The 17633-nt window shown below is 42.2% G+C and overlaps 1 protein-coding gene across 4 annotated transcripts; it reads right to left on the bottom strand.

The window, feature by feature from the left end:
- Window positions 1–55: 55 nt before the first annotated feature.
- Window positions 56–17189, bottom strand: map4k1 (mitogen-activated protein kinase kinase kinase kinase 1). Of its 4 annotated transcripts, none has more exons than XM_076036542.1 (32): window positions 16795–17189; window positions 9702–9759; window positions 9106–9196; window positions 8956–9020; window positions 8618–8673; window positions 8395–8442; window positions 8186–8228; window positions 7460–7532; window positions 7044–7175; window positions 6886–6948; window positions 6698–6779; window positions 6255–6371; window positions 6080–6161; window positions 5912–5964; window positions 5602–5648; window positions 5481–5525; window positions 5326–5346; window positions 5206–5260; window positions 4950–5103; window positions 4563–4663; window positions 4353–4400; window positions 3992–4070; window positions 3825–3901; window positions 3644–3704; window positions 3358–3460; window positions 3183–3241; window positions 2927–3030; window positions 2487–2664; window positions 2283–2351; window positions 1785–1877; window positions 1568–1694; window positions 56–654 (listed from the first exon to the last, which is right to left on the bottom strand). In XM_076036542.1, the coding sequence occupies exons 1-32, from the start codon at window positions 16900–16902 to the stop codon at window positions 555–557; spliced, it is 2592 nt and encodes an 863-aa protein (XP_075892657.1). In that variant the 5' UTR covers window positions 16903–17189; the 3' UTR covers window positions 56–554. The 4 variants fall into 4 exon arrangements, with proteins under 4 accessions (XP_075892657.1, XP_075892659.1, XP_075892660.1 ...); XM_076036544.1 differs by having other exon boundaries at window positions 56–651; XM_076036545.1 differs by having other exon boundaries at window positions 5206–5251.
- Window positions 17190–17633: the final 444 nt, after the last annotated feature.

Raw genomic sequence — 17633 nt, 5'->3', positions numbered from 1 at the left:
GTGTGAGGCAGGCGGCACCACAGCTTATTCATCCACAGGCACAGAAACGTCACCCTTGTGTTCTGTGCACACATGAAATTGTATGCAAATTAACTTTATTATATTATAACGGCAGTAATAAAACAGTTTGTATTTTTCATACAAAGCTTGCACACAAGTCTACGCAGCAAAACACACAATGCTCAAGTTCTGAGTGCTTGAATGTAGCGTCTTTGAGGGGCCATGTTTTCTGACTGGCATGCCGCTTCAGTCAAAATACTGTGGCAGCAGGAAACAGAGCTCCTCTTTGGTCTTTTTACATTCTCACCTTTTTTCACAGTTCAGCTCTAGTTAACGAAGTGATCTTTTTTCTGGAGAGTGTTCCCATTTCAAACACCAAGTCGGTGTTGCAACAGACTCCTTTCGTCAAAATGTAGAAATGCTGCGAGACAAGGATCCTCAGAGGGCCGTGCCAAATCCATCACTGGCTTCAGACACATTGAAATACTACAGCGGCCCCAATGACAGTAAAAGCTCGTCCTGAGTTCATCCAGACATCCTGTTGTAGAGATGAGTCAAGGTAACATGACGTAATTCACAGCCACTTCCAGGATGTAAAGGTTGGACATCCCCGATTGGTCGTCAGTCTGACGTGTCTGCAAGATGACCATCCTGCTGTGACGACAGGGAGGGCAGAGTTAGCGGTTAGCAGTTAGCAGTGTTTGGTTCCAATAATGGTCAGCACTCAGGTCTCTGAATCAAGGCTTTCAAATTCAGCTTTCACTGTTGTTGACCTCTTCATCTGCCAGGCATCAGTTATTTTAGTCTTGCATATATAAACAAACAAATTCTTGTTATAAACAAACAAATTCATTTACATTTCTTTAAAAAAAAAATAATGCTACTGAAAAGACGAACAACCAGTTGGAGAAACAAAGGCACTCTGGTTGGTTTACATGTATTGGTTGTATGGTTCATCAAGTCATTGTCTAAAGAACGCCCCCGCACAAGATACATGTTTTTTCTGATTGGCTACCATGACTTCAGTCCTTTATTACAGGTCTTGCTACAGGATGCCAACTTTAGCACAACTGAAAATTTTCTTTCTTCTTTTCCCCTTATGTCACATTAAATGTATGTATTTGGCTGGTAAGAGATGCCTTAAAAATAGATTGTTAGTTTTATTAATGTATTTATTATTATATATACTGTATACTGTACTGTATACTATATGTATATATATATATATATATGTATATATATATATATATATATATATATATATATATATATATATATATATATATATATATATATATATGTATATATATATATATATATATATATATATATATATATATGTATATTCTTTTTTTTTATTTATTTTTTTATTACAAAATACCTTCCAAATTATTGTGCTGCTTCTCATGAAATTTGCTTTGCTAGCTGCAAAAGAAAAACTGCTATCCAAAAAAAAAAAAAAAAAACCCACAAAGCAATTAATTGTTAAGTGAGAGGAGATTGAAGTTTTGCCCTTTTGTTCGCCACACAAACGCCACAGCAGTGAGTCAGTGAAAACATGTCGTACTTGTCTGACGGCACCAGCCTGTAGATCTTCCTGGGGTTGGTGGTTTCCTCCAGCACCTCTACAGCACCTTGTGCTTTTCTCTTCCAGCCGTGGCGCCACACTGCCAGCAGCGTGTCCTCAAAATAAACTGGTCGGACACACAGAGGGCGTCAGTGCTGAGCTGTGAAATCCCTTAAACATTAGCCACCACTGCCAGTGTTTATCTTGACATTCTCACCTAAGGAGTCAACATCGTGGGAGAAGGTGGTTTCATGTGGCAGAGGCTTGTTGCTCTTTAGTTCCCCCTTGAGACCAACTATGTACACTGATTCTGTGAGGGGGAGAGACTCGGTGTTGGAATACAGAGAAAACTATTCATGATGTTGGGTGAATCTATTTCTATAGATTTACCCAAAATGCAATACATTGAATTAACATAATTTTTTTACATCGATCTAAGATGATGAAATATAAATCTAATTAAACCTAAGCCAGGTTGACAGATGTGAGGCAGGTATTTCGATAGATAGATAGATAGATCGATAGATGGATGGATGGATGGATGGATGGATAGATAGATAGATAGATAGATAGATAGATAGATAGCTTTGTTGTCTACCCCAGAATGTGGTAGAAATTTCTCTTTGACAGGTGCATACACTTCACACACAACAAAAAAAAACTAAAATCAATAAGCATAGATATTCAGATATTTAATACAACTTGTGTCACGTACTTTCAATAAGGACAAGCAGTGAGCTGCTGTCCAGCTGGCGGACCTGTACGACCTCTGCACAAGGTTTCTCTGGAGTAGGCACAAGCAGGGGACATAGAAAGACACCCATCAACAACAAAGTCAAGAGGGTTGTTTTTTTTTTAAATTTTAAATAATGATGACCTGAGACCTTAGAAATGCACATAAACAACCGTCAGAACATACCCAGGCCAGTGTTTGTGAACCAGGATGTGTTGGAGTTGAGGTTGATGTAGTCTACATGAACTGGAGCGCTGTGGCTGGAACTCCGGGAGACGCCGATACACACCAGCGGATACTCCTGCTCAGGTGCCACCACCATCTCAAACAGTCTCACAGGGCTGGGCAGGGGGAAGTCAAAATGCTGCAACCGTGAAGGAGGGAAAGGAAAATGTCAAGACCCTCGATTCATTCTGGAAGCCTTGTCAGCATATTTACTTTGTTCACGAAAAAAAAGGACCGAACGTAAATGTCTTTGGCAATTGTGTGACGTAACCGAGGGTCACAAATGAGTTTGCAAACTCATTTAGAAACTGTCAGGGTTTTCACTTGGGTTTGTCTTTTTTTATTATTATGAAACTCGTAACCTTTTACTTCCTGGCGGTTTTGATCTCTTAGGGACGTACCTTAATAAGCATGAACTTGTTCATTGGCTCGTACCACTGCAGCAGCACCACGCTGGACTCCAGACCGCAACACAGAAACACGCAGCCTCGCTGCAGGTTTTCAGCTGCGGGAGAAGGGACGGAGTCAAAGAACATGCAGACACAGTGTTGTGACTGTGGGACATCGGACTGATTGCTTAAAGTTAGAGAACAGACCAAAATGAACTGGTCATAGTAGGCATGCTCAGAAATATTAGATGTTTGCATGTTGTCTCACCAAAAGCGCAGGTCTGGCAGCCTTTAGTATCAGGAATTTTATACGTCACTGCACATCTCCTGAAGAAGAAACACATCATGCAGTATGTATTTTTTGAACAGATTTCTGAGGTATGATTTTGGCAACTGAAGATAATATTAGTAATAATAATAATGATAATGAGGATGTGTGTTACCTGGGTAGAAGCCTGTGCGTGGGCAGAGCCACCATCCGATGGTCTTTCCGAGCCTGTTCGTACAACTCCTTCAGCGAATGGGAGTAAAGGTGCATCGATTTACCTGCCAACAGAGAATCTGACGCTCAGTCTTTTCTAAACAAATGATTTTTAACCATTTTCTTTCTCGTTTAGAGCCAATTAAGTCAAATTATAAAATGGCGTTTAAATCATAATATTTTGTTGAAAGTCCCTGGAAGCTTTGTGTTTGCCCAGTATTTACATGTATTTTCCACATATGATTCACCTGATATGGACATGAGGACGTTGTTAATGGTGTAAACCCAGGTACACCTTCCAGGATACAACTGAAAAAAGAGAAGAAGCCTGTGCGTTCACTACTTTATCTCTTTCCTTGATGGCAACCAGCAATTGTAGTGCAGTGAATGGCGTCTTGAGTTTAAGCTTCTTTTTGTTTGTTTTTTTACCAGCTCCATGGTGGTCTCAGAACTGTTGAGGTTCATTGTGTAGATTCCCTCCTCTGCTCCGATGATTAGATGCTGGTCTGAAGAGACAGAGACGGGCTGATTAAGCAAAAAAGTTTGCTGATTGGTCAGAAAAGAGTGAGGTGAGTTTTCTTTGCACGGTGAAAAACCTTTAGTCGCTGGGTTTTCCCAGGTTGTGCAGCGGTTTATTTTAAGAGGACAGCCATTGAAGATCTTTTTAAAGTAGACCTGGGGGGAGAGGTGGTTTAATAATTCATTCTGAGCCATTTAGTAATTTAGACCAACAATTATTCTATTATTATTACTATTATCTATCTATCTATCTATCTATCTATCTATCTATCTATAGACTAAGTTATGGATTTCAACAAATCATTCATGAGACTTAAATTTGAGAATCACATCTTTTGATGGCTTTAAATATGCATAAGTGAATCATCATGAATTGATACACATGACATAAAAATCTGTCATGGCTTAAAAACAAACTCCCCACCCACACACACTCACGGGAGAGATCTTGGCGACCGGGCTGGCACACTCAGGACTCTGCTGAGCCTGGAAAGATAGAAGGAGGGAAACTTAAAGAGGAGCATCACACCACGACGAGAAAGATGCAGGTGATTAAAAAAAAGTTGATGTGCAACTCAGTTGTTATTATACAGTTAAACAGCTTCTGTGCTATTCTGTATGTTAAACCATCAGTTTTTCTTCGTCTACCTTTGAGGGGGTGGGGCGTCTGCGAAGGCCTTTAGGAGGGAGCTGGGGAGGGACCAGGTCTGGCGGGGTGTCGTTGCTGTGAGCAGGTGAGGGAACGGGGTCTGGAACACACACACACACACACACACACACACACAGAGGAAAGCAATCTGACTTGAGTAATTGTTTTCAATTATTTCATATCGTTGTAAGTAAACTAAATGACCAAAAACATTAAAGTAATATATTGTAATAAAATAAAACGCAGCCCATTCCGTTTTTTTTCTATTTTTGGTCCACAAAGTCGCTTTCTCATTCTCAGTGCATTATAATACATTTAAATTAAGGAGGCTCAAATTCTTTGTCAGGTGTTTGTCAATGTTTAAGTTGGCCTCTGGGGGAGCTCACCTGAGTGGCGTGAGCCCCGGGGGTGGGGTTTAGGCCGGACGTGCGTCCCGCTGGACGTCCTGATCAGAGGAGTGGGGATGTTGAGGCTGCTGTGCTTCCTGCTCCGGTCGTCCTCACTGGCCATGCTCTCCTCTGAACTCGTCCGTGCCTTGGGCTGCGCACGTGGAAATGTTTTAAACCCAAAGCGAGCACATTTAAAACGCACCTGGTAGGTTTTTATTATTGCCAAAAAAGTGTTCATTGTTGCAATATTCACCTTTGGTGGGAGCGGAGGTGGAGTTTCATCTTTTGGCATGATGACACTGTGGAGACTGTTTAGCTTTAGTCTTTTTCAGGTGGATATGGATTCTTTCGAGTATTTGTCACATGGCTTTACCTGGTGGGCTGCATCGTTGGGCTGAGCAGAGGAAAAATGCAAAGAGTCAGCAAATAAATTACGACATGTGATTGACTCAAACGCTAAGTAATGAATTAGATCCTTATGGAGAGGACAGAGGCCCTTTGTTTATCAAAGTGTGTGATATTTCTTACATGTCCACGTCGTCATAGTCGTCGTCTGAGTCCGTGTCCTCGTCCCTGTGTGAGTGACAAGCAGACAGCGCTTAATAAACAGTAGCTGTCTGAGTGGAGCGATGAGCTCAGATCCACCCACCTCTCAGGACTTTTGGTGATGCCTGTCCATTGCATGGAAACCTTCAACTGCATAAACACACAATACGGCACATTCAACAACAGTAGACAACAATGATGAAATGTCACAACGGATGCTGAAGTGTCACTATTTTGTCGATGTGAAATGCAGACGACTGTTACTTTAGCTAATAATAATTTATACAAGGGAATATTCTTCTGTACTCTGCAGAACTGATTTAAAAGTACACACACAATGTTTGGAATGCATATTTGTCCTGCATCATATACTGTATGAACAGTGTGTCTTTGTGCTGCTGGGAGCAACGCACCGTTGTGTTTGGTGATTCTGTCCTCATAGGCCTTTGTGTGTAAATCTGTTCCACTGAAATGCAAACACAGCAGATTAAACACAACAATTGTTTTTCTATAATGTATTTGCAGGAAATCTGCACTGCTTATTTGAATGAATTTTTGTTTTGTTTTTGACTTTTTCTTACAGCTGATGTCCGAGTTTGTCCTTCCTGCTTGGTTGTGTTTGTTGATGGACTGGATCCTCTTCAAAGAACCAGTCACTGCCACCTTTAATCAGTAACAGAACATACAACTAGTTCAGTCAAACTCAAGTAGCTGCATGAGGTAAAGTTTGAAGTTTTATGCCACAGGAAGATCCACCTCCATCTCCTCGTCCTCCGTCACCAGGTTGGTCTTCAGTTTCTCAGGGTTTCGAAATTTCTCCAGCAGGTCCAGGGTCAGTTCCTGGGTCAGGCCCTGTTGGGTCAGGAACACGTTCTGCAGGGACACACAGACGGCAGGCAGGGAACAAGCCCACGAGTTCAGTTGAAATTATGACTTTCATGAGCTGAATATGATTCCTAAATGTAAGATTTTAGTTTTTTTGTCCACCAGCACTTTCTTCTGTCTCGTGTTAACCAGACATGAACAATCTTTAGCATCACCTCATAAATCTTTTTTAACTGAGGAAAGTTCAACCCTTTGCTTCTTTAGGTTGAAATAGGGAATAGACCCGAGACATAAGACTGAAAGGTTTACACGGATAGTTAAATAAATCTACACCAGCGGAGCGACATGATGAAGCAGAAGTGAACGCTACTGACTGAGAGTATCTTGGCAGCACTTGGTCTCTTCTTTGGGTTCCTCACCAACATGGCTTTTACAAAGTTGTAAAACATGGAAGACCTGTGGGATAAAGGCAGGGTTCCGGTTTTCATGTCTCTATTTCTAATATTTCACATTTTACTGTGATGCTTCATGGATCCAATCAAATGCAACGTGTTCCATGTACCATTTAGACTTGTCCTTTAGCTTTGGAGGCTGGTAGCCACTCTTGGACATGAGGAAGAGGACCCTGCAGGAAGCAGCATAGTAGTAGGTGAGTATCTGAGTGCCATCAGGGTGGAGGTGGGGAGGAGATGGCTTTGTGCGGTTTGTGTTCATCATCACCTCAGCGGGTGCACGTCAAACATCGGCGGCTGCAGCTCAGCCAGCTCGATGGCTGTGATGCCCACAGACCAGATGTCGCACAACTCGTTGTAGCCGCCTTTAATTTCCACTGCCGCAACCTCTGGTGCCATCCTGAGGACAGGAGGGGGAAAAGCAGCGCTGTCATTTCTAACTAGCACAGAATGTATTCTGACAGAACGGCTCACAATAATATGAATCATTTCAGTTACATTCAAAGTCATCTGGAACCTATTTAGCACTAAAATTTTGTCATTTTAAGAACAAGGCTGATGTGGCCTGTTGCTATTGCACAAAATCCATAACATCACCAGCTTGTGCTTCAATATGTTTTTTTTTTATTTATTTTGTGCTCATTCATTAACTCTTTAAGTCCACAGTTTATGGGAGGCTGTTACCAATATGGCGTCCCAATGAAGGACATCCGCCGCGCCAGGGTGGCTGTGATCTGCGCCGAAATCCCAAAATCAGCTGAAAAGAGAACAAAAAAAAAGGTATTCCAACAATTTACTCAAAATAATTAAAATAATCAACAAGACAAACTTTTGTTAATCCCGGGCTGCTTTGTCATTAAAAAAAAAAAAATGTATATATATATATGTATATTTTTTTTTCAAAATCAATTTCAACTTTTTTTTCACACAAATTCTGACCTGTTTGTCACTACTGCCTCCTGCTGCTGCAAAACACACGTTTCCTGTGCATGCAAAATGCATTTCACTGTCGACAGCTCTGCAGCCAGTGCAGGTGTGATTATCAAAACACTGAACAGAGCCTCGGAATTTACTGCCTTTCCTGTTCAATTCTACAACACTTTTACTGATAACGTTGTGTAACGTTTACAAAAAAAAAAAAATTCTCATCTCAGAGATTTTGCAGGTAAATGAAACGTCGTCTTGCAGTCAGTGCTGCACCCAAAGAAGAGCCCGTGCTCAACGGGTGTAAAACAGTGCATCAACCCTTTCAATCCATAAGTGACGCACGCACACAGGAGACAGCAGAGGTGTGTTAAATGTTGAATGAGCTTTTTGCGCTGTTTTCTTGTGTGCACGCGCCCTGCAGCGAGTGACGAGTGACTCATTGTAACCACAGCGGTGCAGAGAGAGAACATGAGAGACACCTACCCAGCTTGACTTCGCCCTGATCATTGACGAGGATATTGGCACCCTGGAGGTGAGAGAGGGCCAAGCCAACGTCAACAGTGCGAAAACCCCACTCAACAAGTAGTGGCTAGAATATGTTTTCTATATTATTTTTTACGTTCTTATTTCCCATGTGTCTATACAAATAGGTGAAAACATGCACAGAAACACTCTCAGAACTGTCAGTTTACCTTGATGTCTCTGTGAATTTTCTTCTGCCCATGCAAGTAGTCCAAACCCTGGTCACACACAAACACACACACACACACACACACACACACACACACACACACACACACACACACACACATTAAACTTGCATCATTTCAGGAAGTTCATCATTGATGGGAGAACATGATTCATTGAGCCTGTTAGCCGAGAGCAACAATTAGTCAGCAGTCGCTGGGACTCTACCTGCAGCATCTCTCTGCAGATGTAGGCGATCTGTGGCTCAGACAGAGGACCGGTCACTGTGAAACACACGCATAGTCATGACATGACACTGTAATGTAGCAAGAACAAAAGTGCTGAACTAAATCCCCCCACCAAAAAGAAGTGTGCATGTATGTATGTGTGTGTGTGTTGCCGTGGATGGGCTATTATAAATACACGGATAAAAACAGGTTTCTCAGGTTTATCGTGTGACCTTGTGATGATCAAAATCTGCCTGCCTTGAATGTATCGACAGTACATGACACACAGCGACCGTGTGCTGAGTGACTGGTGTAGTGATTTTGAAGAGGGGTTCTTACCGTGGTAGACATCCTGGAGGGAGCCTCCTCCACAGAACTCCATGCAGATCCACAGCTTATTCGCTCTGTGTGCAAAAATACGCGTTCACAACTTTCAAGTCACGGATCGTCTCTTCGGCAAAGGCCAGAACACCACAGCAGCTGCCTTACCGTATGTAGCTGCCATAATACGCCACAATGTTGGCATGCTTGCAGCTTTTCACGATGACAATTTCCTGCTGGATGATGGAGAAATCATCCTCTGCGGAATAAGATGGAGAGACGGTCATTGAACACCACGGACAAGAGAGGAGAACATCCTTTAATTAATTTTTATATTTTTGGAATTGGCCCTTTTTTGTTGTCAAAAATCGAATTATTTAAATATTAAACCATTCGCAATGTCCTCTTCAAGTCAGAATATCAAGTTTACAGGATCCCAGTGCAGCAAAGCCTCCACCTGCATCAACTCTGCTGTTCATCAGAGTGTTCATTAGCCACTTGCTCTGTTTGTTAACTGTCTATTGACTATCTTCCCTCTCTATGAATGTTGTTTCTGTGCTATACTTAAATCTCCCTCAGGTGTTCATGAGTTTAATCCACGTCGACGAACACAAACCCCCAAAAAATGCCAAAGAAGAAGCAAGAGATAAAAGATGAACTAAAGCAAAGTGAAGTAGTGTGCCGATAAAACAGCACAACTTTATTTTTTTCTCGGCACAGGACGAAAGGAACGGATCAAACGGTGATTCAAACGGAAGTCTCACCCGGCTCCATTTTGATGACCTTGATGGCTGCCATCTCACCATTTTGTTTGTGCCGCGCCTGCACACGCAGAAACAAACACAGAGGAGAGTTAACCACACAAACACATGCTGCCCTTTACCCTCAGTATATTTTAAATACGATTCTTTTTTTTTTCTTGTCCGCCAGCCGTGCTTCATTTGCATATTTGCTCCGGCACAGATCAGTGGAGAGAAAAAAGTGTGCAAGTACACGTACAACGCACACACACACGCGTGCGCGCGCACACACAATGCATTTGGTGACCTTTAAGAGTTAAGTGCGATAACACCGCAGAGTCGCACAAGTATTTATAACAACAACAACAATTTTAAAAAAATAGCAGCTTCTATATATAAAGCTGCAACCTTTAGAATATCAGTTATAAGAATAGGAAGTTGAAGGTTCAAGGGAAACAACAAACTGGCTGTCCAGGAACCTGCTGCTAACACCCAAATCCAACTATATGAAATCCTGATGAATGTTTACTGCTCTTACTCATTTTTTATTGTTGGGGTATGTGTTTTAATTTGATTTATAATTTTCAGATTACCACAAAATGTTTCCGTTATCAGAGTTTTAGCACTGATATCGGTACACATTAAGAGCTGTCTGTTGTCACTTCAGTGTTGCCATTATTTTTGTCTGTGTCCCAAATACTTTTGTGCTAAATAGTCAAAATTTTGGGAGCAAAATGGGAAGTGCGTTAAAAATGCCATGGACTACTTGCACACGGTCCAGTGATTGACACCTTGCACTCTCACTGACCACCGTGCTGGTGACGTAGCGGACTTAGCATAACACAGTAGCATGCTAGTTTTCTTTATTTCGTTATTTTCAGTAAATGTAAAACAGTATGGTTCCAACTGCTAGTATAGAATACTTGTGGCCCAAGGTTTTACTGAAATCAACATGATATTAGGTTGTGAGAGGCACAGGGTCTGAAAATTTTGAATTATCAACGGACGATCCTTACTGGGAACCAAAGTAGCAAAGCTCAAATAATGTTGTTGTTTTTTTAAAATTTTTTTGGTGTAGCCAGAGGTATGAAGTTATTTGTTCTTTTCATTGAGTAAAAAGGCTCGAGAGCAAACGGAAAAGATGATGTCATCAACCAATATGGTAGTTTAGACAAGACGCTGGTGCCACTTCACACACTTCACGTAGAGGAAATACCACTTGATGTTGACTCTTGAAACTGAACTCAGTCATAAGAGCCACCCCTCACAGAGGGGACCACAGGTAGTACAGTAACATTGGAAACTCCCTGGGCTTACTACCTGAATTACGAAAAATTCAGCATGTCAAGGCTCAGTGAACACAGTCCAGATGAAGCTTAGTTTACCTCATCAGTAAATATAACAACAGAAAGAAAGAAATAGGAACTTTCAGTAAGGAGTGTTGCATCGCTGTCAAAAAAAGAAGCTTTTTATGGTCCTTAAAAATAAAACACAACCTATAGCAACAAGACAGTTTCCTTCATTTGAACCGTCTCAACTTTCATTGGCCTTTGACGTTGACGTTGAAGTGGCCCAGTGGAAAGTGAGGTTGCTGCGGTCAGAGTGGAGGATACTCACAACAACATTTAATGAAGGGCAGTCTTATTTTTAGACAGCGCCTTATTTAAAAAAAAAAAAAAAAAAAAACCCCACAAAAACGTCAACAATCAGATCCTCAGGGGTAAATTAAATGATTTTGAGCCGTTACGCTGTAAAATGACAGATGTAGGATGTTGCCATGCTGAGAACCTCATCTGAATGTCAAAATCAAAATCCCGGTTCTAATTTGGGGTCTTTGTCGGTTTTGTACAGCTACCGTGTGCGTGTTGTAAAGTATACGCCGAGTCAGTGCATTGAGTTGCCATCCATACAGCGATAGCTTGAGTTAGCTTCTTTGATGTACACAGGTCTGTGGTGACTCCCACACTCCAAAATGGTGCTTTGGCAAAAGCGGTGCCTGGCCAATCTGAGGGACGTTGGCCAGCACCTGGATGTTTAGCGTGTAGGTGGTTGCTTAAACCATCACCACGGTGTAAACTGCACAAAATAAGCTAACGTTGGCTGGATTCAGTGTCAAAACAGTGCTACAGCTTAAGGACATGACTACCGGTTGTATGGAGGGGACAAAAGGCTTGCAATTAAAAAAAGTAGCGTGTCATGCCTTGATTTTAATCTCATCGCGATTGACGTGTTGATGCTGACATTTGCACTGTCACATTGGTCTGAAATGGTGTTTATGTTCTCTCGTGCACCTACAGGGTCGATACTCGAAAAAAACAAAATTTCATTCAAAATGTCATCCAAAAACAAAACTAAAACTTAAAAGTGCACCTGTATTCTTCAGAGGAAAGACCAACAAACACACACACACACACACACACACACACACACACACACACACACACACACACACACACAGACACGCACACATGAGTACCCGACACGCTTCTTGCCCTAGTTTTGGTTGTATCACATCTTGACTCAGAATCAGAGGACGTGTTTTAAGTGCAGTCTTTACAGTGGCTTCATTGGCCATCTTGTCTCTCGTCCACAAATGACGACTACGTCGCCACACCACATCACAGCTCGCATGTTGAGAGTGGTTGACAGGAGCTTAAAGCCAGAACGGCGTTGTGAAAGCAAAAATGCAGAGACGGAAAAACAAGGCGTTCGAAGCGGACGGCTTGTCAAAGTGTGTGACATCAGAGAGGTCAGCGAGAGGAAACACGCCCATCAGCTGCAACACCACGCAAACAAGAGACAAACAAAAGACGCTCGTCACAGTGGAAGCCGCAGACCTTTCGCAACATTTCCATCAGTTCAGTTCCAGTTCATCGTGAGGTGGAGGTCTCGTCTCTTTCCCTTTTCTGACCTCTGACCTCTGGTATCGAGACCATGATACAAGCACGTTTGATCCCACTGGCAGTGGAGGACAGGTGGGCAAAACTTGCTTAGTGGAATAAAAGCCAAAGTTTCATCGCATATATCTGCATTCAGTTCAACAAATATTAACCCTTATTTTAAAGTACCATCGTCGGTCTAACAAGGTTCTACACAGACCAACATCTAAACCTTCAGAGCCAAGTAATTTCTTTAAGAAACACATCTTTTCAACATGTCAGCCACTTCCTAGTACTCAGCAGTTCCCACCACTCTCACTATCTATGTTCAAGCTGCTTCCGATTCAACCAAACATGATCCAGCACATGTCTCTGTGGAACACTCCCACGGCACGTGCACACACACAGGAGCACACATCAAAGTTTTGCTGCACTTTTTGCAAAGCTGAAACGTTTACTGTTGCAAAAAAAAGCCACTAGCAACTTTTAGAGATGCTACGATGAGTCATTTATCATCGCTAAAACGCTGCAGTCCAGGTCGCGCTTGTTGTACTACAAGCCCTGAAGGAGACTCTGTGTCTGTCAACTCAATACTTAAAAAAAGAAAATACAGGTGAAAAATACACAAAATGGCAAAAATGAAACAATAATAAGCACATTGACAACTGTGTTGTGTTAACAAGCTAAGCCCAGTGATCCAGTTCATCTCAGATGGTGAAAAGATAACCTTTACAGTGGCTGTGTGTCTTGTGAGGAACTACCGCAGCTGTGTGGGCGTGGACCCGGAGGTGGATGAACAGAGGATCTTCCTCCCTAACAGGGGAACTTGGGCACAATGGACCTTTGAAAAACAGCGCTCTTTCTCTCGTCAAGCTGGGAAATAGAGCCATCTGATGACATGAAAAAAATGTTCTTCTTGGTTTGCCTCCTTCTTTGTGCCACATGCTTCTCGATCTCACAGGGCCCAGATGACACTAGGGAGCATGACAATGTGAATCCTGGTCGACTTTGAGCAGCTTTTTCAATCCGTTCTTTTTCTTCCTCTGAAGTCATCCCAATCTAAAATACTCTCAATCAATATTGATGTTTCAAAAATAATGAGCACACCACATGCTCTTCTCAGCATTAAAGCTGGAGAGTGCAGTTAAGTGGAGGCGAACACAAAATGTATTCATAATTAGGTGGTGTTTAATGCATTTGGTTGTCTGTGAGGTCAGACTTTGCACATTCACAAGGCTGATTATTGTGTGAAACTGGACTCGATCAATAGTGAAACACTAACTTGATGATCCTGAACCTGAACCTGCTTAGAGGAAGTAAAGGAAATTGGACTGGAGTTTGATGTCGTTGGAAGCAGGAAACCAGCCTTAACGTAACACTGGCTCTGTACGAAACGTCACAGTCCAACTGGTGAGACCAGCTGCTATTCTGAGCACAATGGAAACAATAAATGAAAATGTGTCTGAGTAGGCCGAGTGGGACGTGTCAGCAGAAAGAAATGTTGTTGGTCAGGTCAACCCGACTGGATTTACGATTACACGCGTCTACACGAGAACCTAAGAATTTATCCTGGTAATTGAACTGCTGGATTTAAATTGCTCTGTTTCTGACTGGTTTTGAAAGAGTTAATTTTGTGTATTTTTGTTTTCTGTGGGACAATTGTGAATGCTGGTTACAATAAAAAGCAGGTTATCCAAAAAACATCAACCCAGAAATGAAATGTATTGCTTTCCCCGCTACTGTGACCAATCAAAACTTCATTTAGTGCCATTTATCTCCAACGGTACTAAGTAACATTTGGTTCAACTGCTTTGTGGGTTCCCTCGGACCCGTCGGCCTGCTAATTACGACCCACTAGCAATGCTCTGTTTCCTGCTGGTAGGCCCTCATGCCCTCACCATGGTGGTATAATATATGTATCATCATAAACCATAATTCTAAAATGGCCCAGGTCTCCACAATGCATGGCCTTCAAGGAAATGGCTGTAGAAGGACACACACACACACACATACGCACACACACACACGCAGTCTGATCATACACCGCTGCAGGTGCAAAAGTGCTGAATTGTCACATGCTAACCTCATACGCTGACTATATCAACACGCAGCCGTGTACATACAAGCGCATGCATACTAGATCTGTGTGTGTGTGTGTGTGTGCTTTGTCCCTTCGTGAAATAAGGACTGAACTAAAAACATGTAAATGTGCATCTGTGCGTGTGTGTGTGACTTTCTTCTTTAGAGGAAGTGTGCTCGCTCTGCTTACCTGCTTTGCATTAGTTACTTTTACTGGTTTTCACGGTATGGAAGTGTGAGCACAGAGGAGATCAGAGCGACAAACCAGTGGACAGAACGGCTTACGGACATTCGTCCTGCTGGCATAACAAGATTTCTTTTCCGTTTACTTTGTGGGGACATTGCTCTTGGAGCGTCGTCGATGGACATTGTAGTATCATAGGTAGTTTTACAGACTGCCACCGCATAATTGTTTTATGGAGCTTGAAAAAAAAAAATCCAAATGTCTGACAAAAGCCAGACTCAGGTGTGTTTCTTTTTTCTTTTTTTTTTTTAAGAAAATAACCCATCAATAACTGATGGGTTATTTCTGTGGTAAAGAATGAGCTGATGGCACGGAGACTGGAACAAAAGACTTCCTTAATTATGGCGCCATAGCATCCTTGACATCGCTTCTACATCTGTCAGCATGCGGTACTTTGTCGCTGACGGCAACACTTTTACGGACGGTTGTAATAGTTGTTTATCCATAGTATCTCAATTATCAATCATATGTAGTTAAAATTTTTGATTTAGCATCACGCCAAAGAACTGCCGTATCTCTGTGCGCTGTTCTCGTGCGACTTGGGAATGTTTTATATCAGAAACAAAACAAGCATTATAGAGAACTATACTGGGAACCCTGTATAACACATTGCTCTCAATCAATTTAATTTAATTTTTTTTACATTCAAATTATTCAGAACGCTATGCACCCTGTTTATGTCTAAACTGAATAGGTAAAAATGGGAATTTGCCCTGAATTTGTCTACTATACTGCAACACCTACATTGCCTGCATTCATCATCTCTGCCATGTACCAACACAGAATGTTGTAGACAGAGATCGCAGCTATGAGGACAGAGAGACGTGACACTGCTTTGCTTGCGACTGTGGCCTCAAAGCTACGATAAAGGTACAGATACAGCCTGTGTGACTGTCTCACAAAACCAGATGTAGCTTCCCCTGTCCTAGATGAAACAGTCTCAATGGTTCTGCAGGGTTGTATGGAAGAACTTTTTTTTTTACAATTACCATTTTGAAACAGTCTGTTATCATGTCACAGTCCCATGTGCAATGACGTAACCTCTCCGCATGGAATGCACCACTTGCCTTGTGTGTCCTTGTCTCCCCTACAGTTTGAACCTAATCCACGACAAGTTTGAGCCTTTTGCTTTAGCTCTGCCTTTCTGCCTGCTCCACGTGTGACACAAGTTTTACACAAGTGCATAAAGTGATTCATTTTCTTATTCTCTTTCATTCTCTCCATGCCCTCGCAACTGCCCATGCACTTGTGCACAAGCTGCCCTGTCAAACAGTCCACTCCCCATCATCCACCCGTCCTTGCCTGCTCCATCGTTCTTATTTAAAGCATGAAATTCTGAGACTTCAAATTAACCTCGAAGTCAAAATGTCGTCATAAACTATTTATGTTTATTTTTTTTCCAAAAAGCTCTGAGCAGTGTACAGGAGTACTCTCACTTCTTGTAAAACCACTTCCTCTGACAAATTTGCACTCTACTTCTCACTGCAATAAGCCAGTGAAACATGGGGAAGAAAAACTGAAACAGTTGACTTCACACTCATCCTCGTGGATAAATGGATAGGTTACGCGACACAATTTGTTTGGCGCATAAAACTGCATGCCTGGTGCAATCATAGTCTCTTCTGAGACGTGACAGGATGAGGCTGTCACTCATTCAGCAGGCAGAAGTAAGTCACACTTGACCTAAAATGGCAGCAACCAATCATCCCTATAACACTCAAAATTCCGTTGTGCAGTTTCAAATTTGCATGTGACTGACAAAAAAAATCCTCTCTCAAAGTGAGTCAAGGTTCCATTAACTTTAAAAGATTATTTAAGACGCGTGATTTCGTATCACCAGACTCAGGGTCGTGGAGTGGATGAGACCAGCAGCTGTAGTCGAGGATCTGACTGCGTGTAGAAGTAGGGTTCAAACCTTGTAAACATCTCCGTAGGTTCCTCCCCCGACTCTCATTAGGATCTCAAAGTCTTCCTGAGGGTTCCTGGTGGAGATGTCCAACGCTGCTCTGTGCTGGAAATCCATTCCGAGGGTGATTTCTTTGCTTGTGTTGCTAATACTCCTTCTCAGGCATGTCAAACACACACAAAAGCGTACACAGACATGCACACAAACTCACCCATGCGTACATGCACACTCACACACACACACAGTCCCCTTCCACAACACTCTACACTACATCTACGGCTAAACAGCAAAACCAATGATCTCTCCAACTCATGAGCTGCTGAGAAATGAGACTCATTCTGTCGTTCAGTCTCTCTCCCTTTCTCTCTCTCTCTCTCTCTCTCTCTTTCTCTCTCTCTCTCTCTCTCACACACACACAGACCTTCCTGTTTCTGGTCTCAACCTCTGATCGATCCTTCCTACCTCTGTCACCTCCCTCCCCGCCACTCTCATACCTTCCTTTCAAGCTTTTTTCTCTCCTCACAAATGTCTTCTTGTTGGGTGTGTGTGCGTGCGTGTGTGTGTGTGTGAGACTGCGTTTGTGTGGATACAGAGAAAGAGTGTGCGTCAGTACGCAATTTCTTTTGTGTGTGTAATCATTCCTTTGGACTTTGTGCTGCCGAGCTTCAATGCAGTCTATCATGATGAAATCAAGAAAGTTCGTAAAGAAACAAGAAGTGGTGTTTGATTTCAGCTTAGGATTTGATTTGAACAAGAATTCTGATGACAATGTTGATCTGAGTGTGTTTGTCTGCCTTTGCACACTGGGAGCATCAGGGTGCCTACATGTGTGTCACTTTTAACTGACT

This window comes from Nelusetta ayraudi, unplaced genomic scaffold (genome assembly GCF_046127955.1).
Source record: "Nelusetta ayraudi isolate G7.1 ecotype Tasmania unplaced genomic scaffold, CSIRO-AGI_Nayr_v1 ptg000048l, whole genome shotgun sequence".
Classification (NCBI taxonomy): Eukaryota; Metazoa; Chordata; class Actinopteri; order Tetraodontiformes; family Monacanthidae; genus Nelusetta; species Nelusetta ayraudi.
The sequence above is the reverse complement of the archived record's forward strand: the minus strand, read 5'-3'. Positions and strand labels throughout refer to the sequence as shown.

Bases quoted from the DNA above. Each gene is read 5' to 3' on its own strand.
- map4k1 (XM_076036542.1), bottom strand. From the start codon at position 16,902: ATGGATTTCCAGCACAGAGCAGCGTTGGACATCTCCACCAGGAACCCT. The intron at 8,443-8,617 runs GTAGAGTCCCAG...GTGTGTGACCAG, and splicing joins TCTGCAGAGAGATGCTGCAG to GGTTTGGACTACTTGCATGG. The intron at 655-1,567 runs GTACGACATGTT...CTGTCGTCACAG, and splicing joins AGGCTGGTGCCGTCAGACAA to CAGGATGGTCATCTTGCAGA.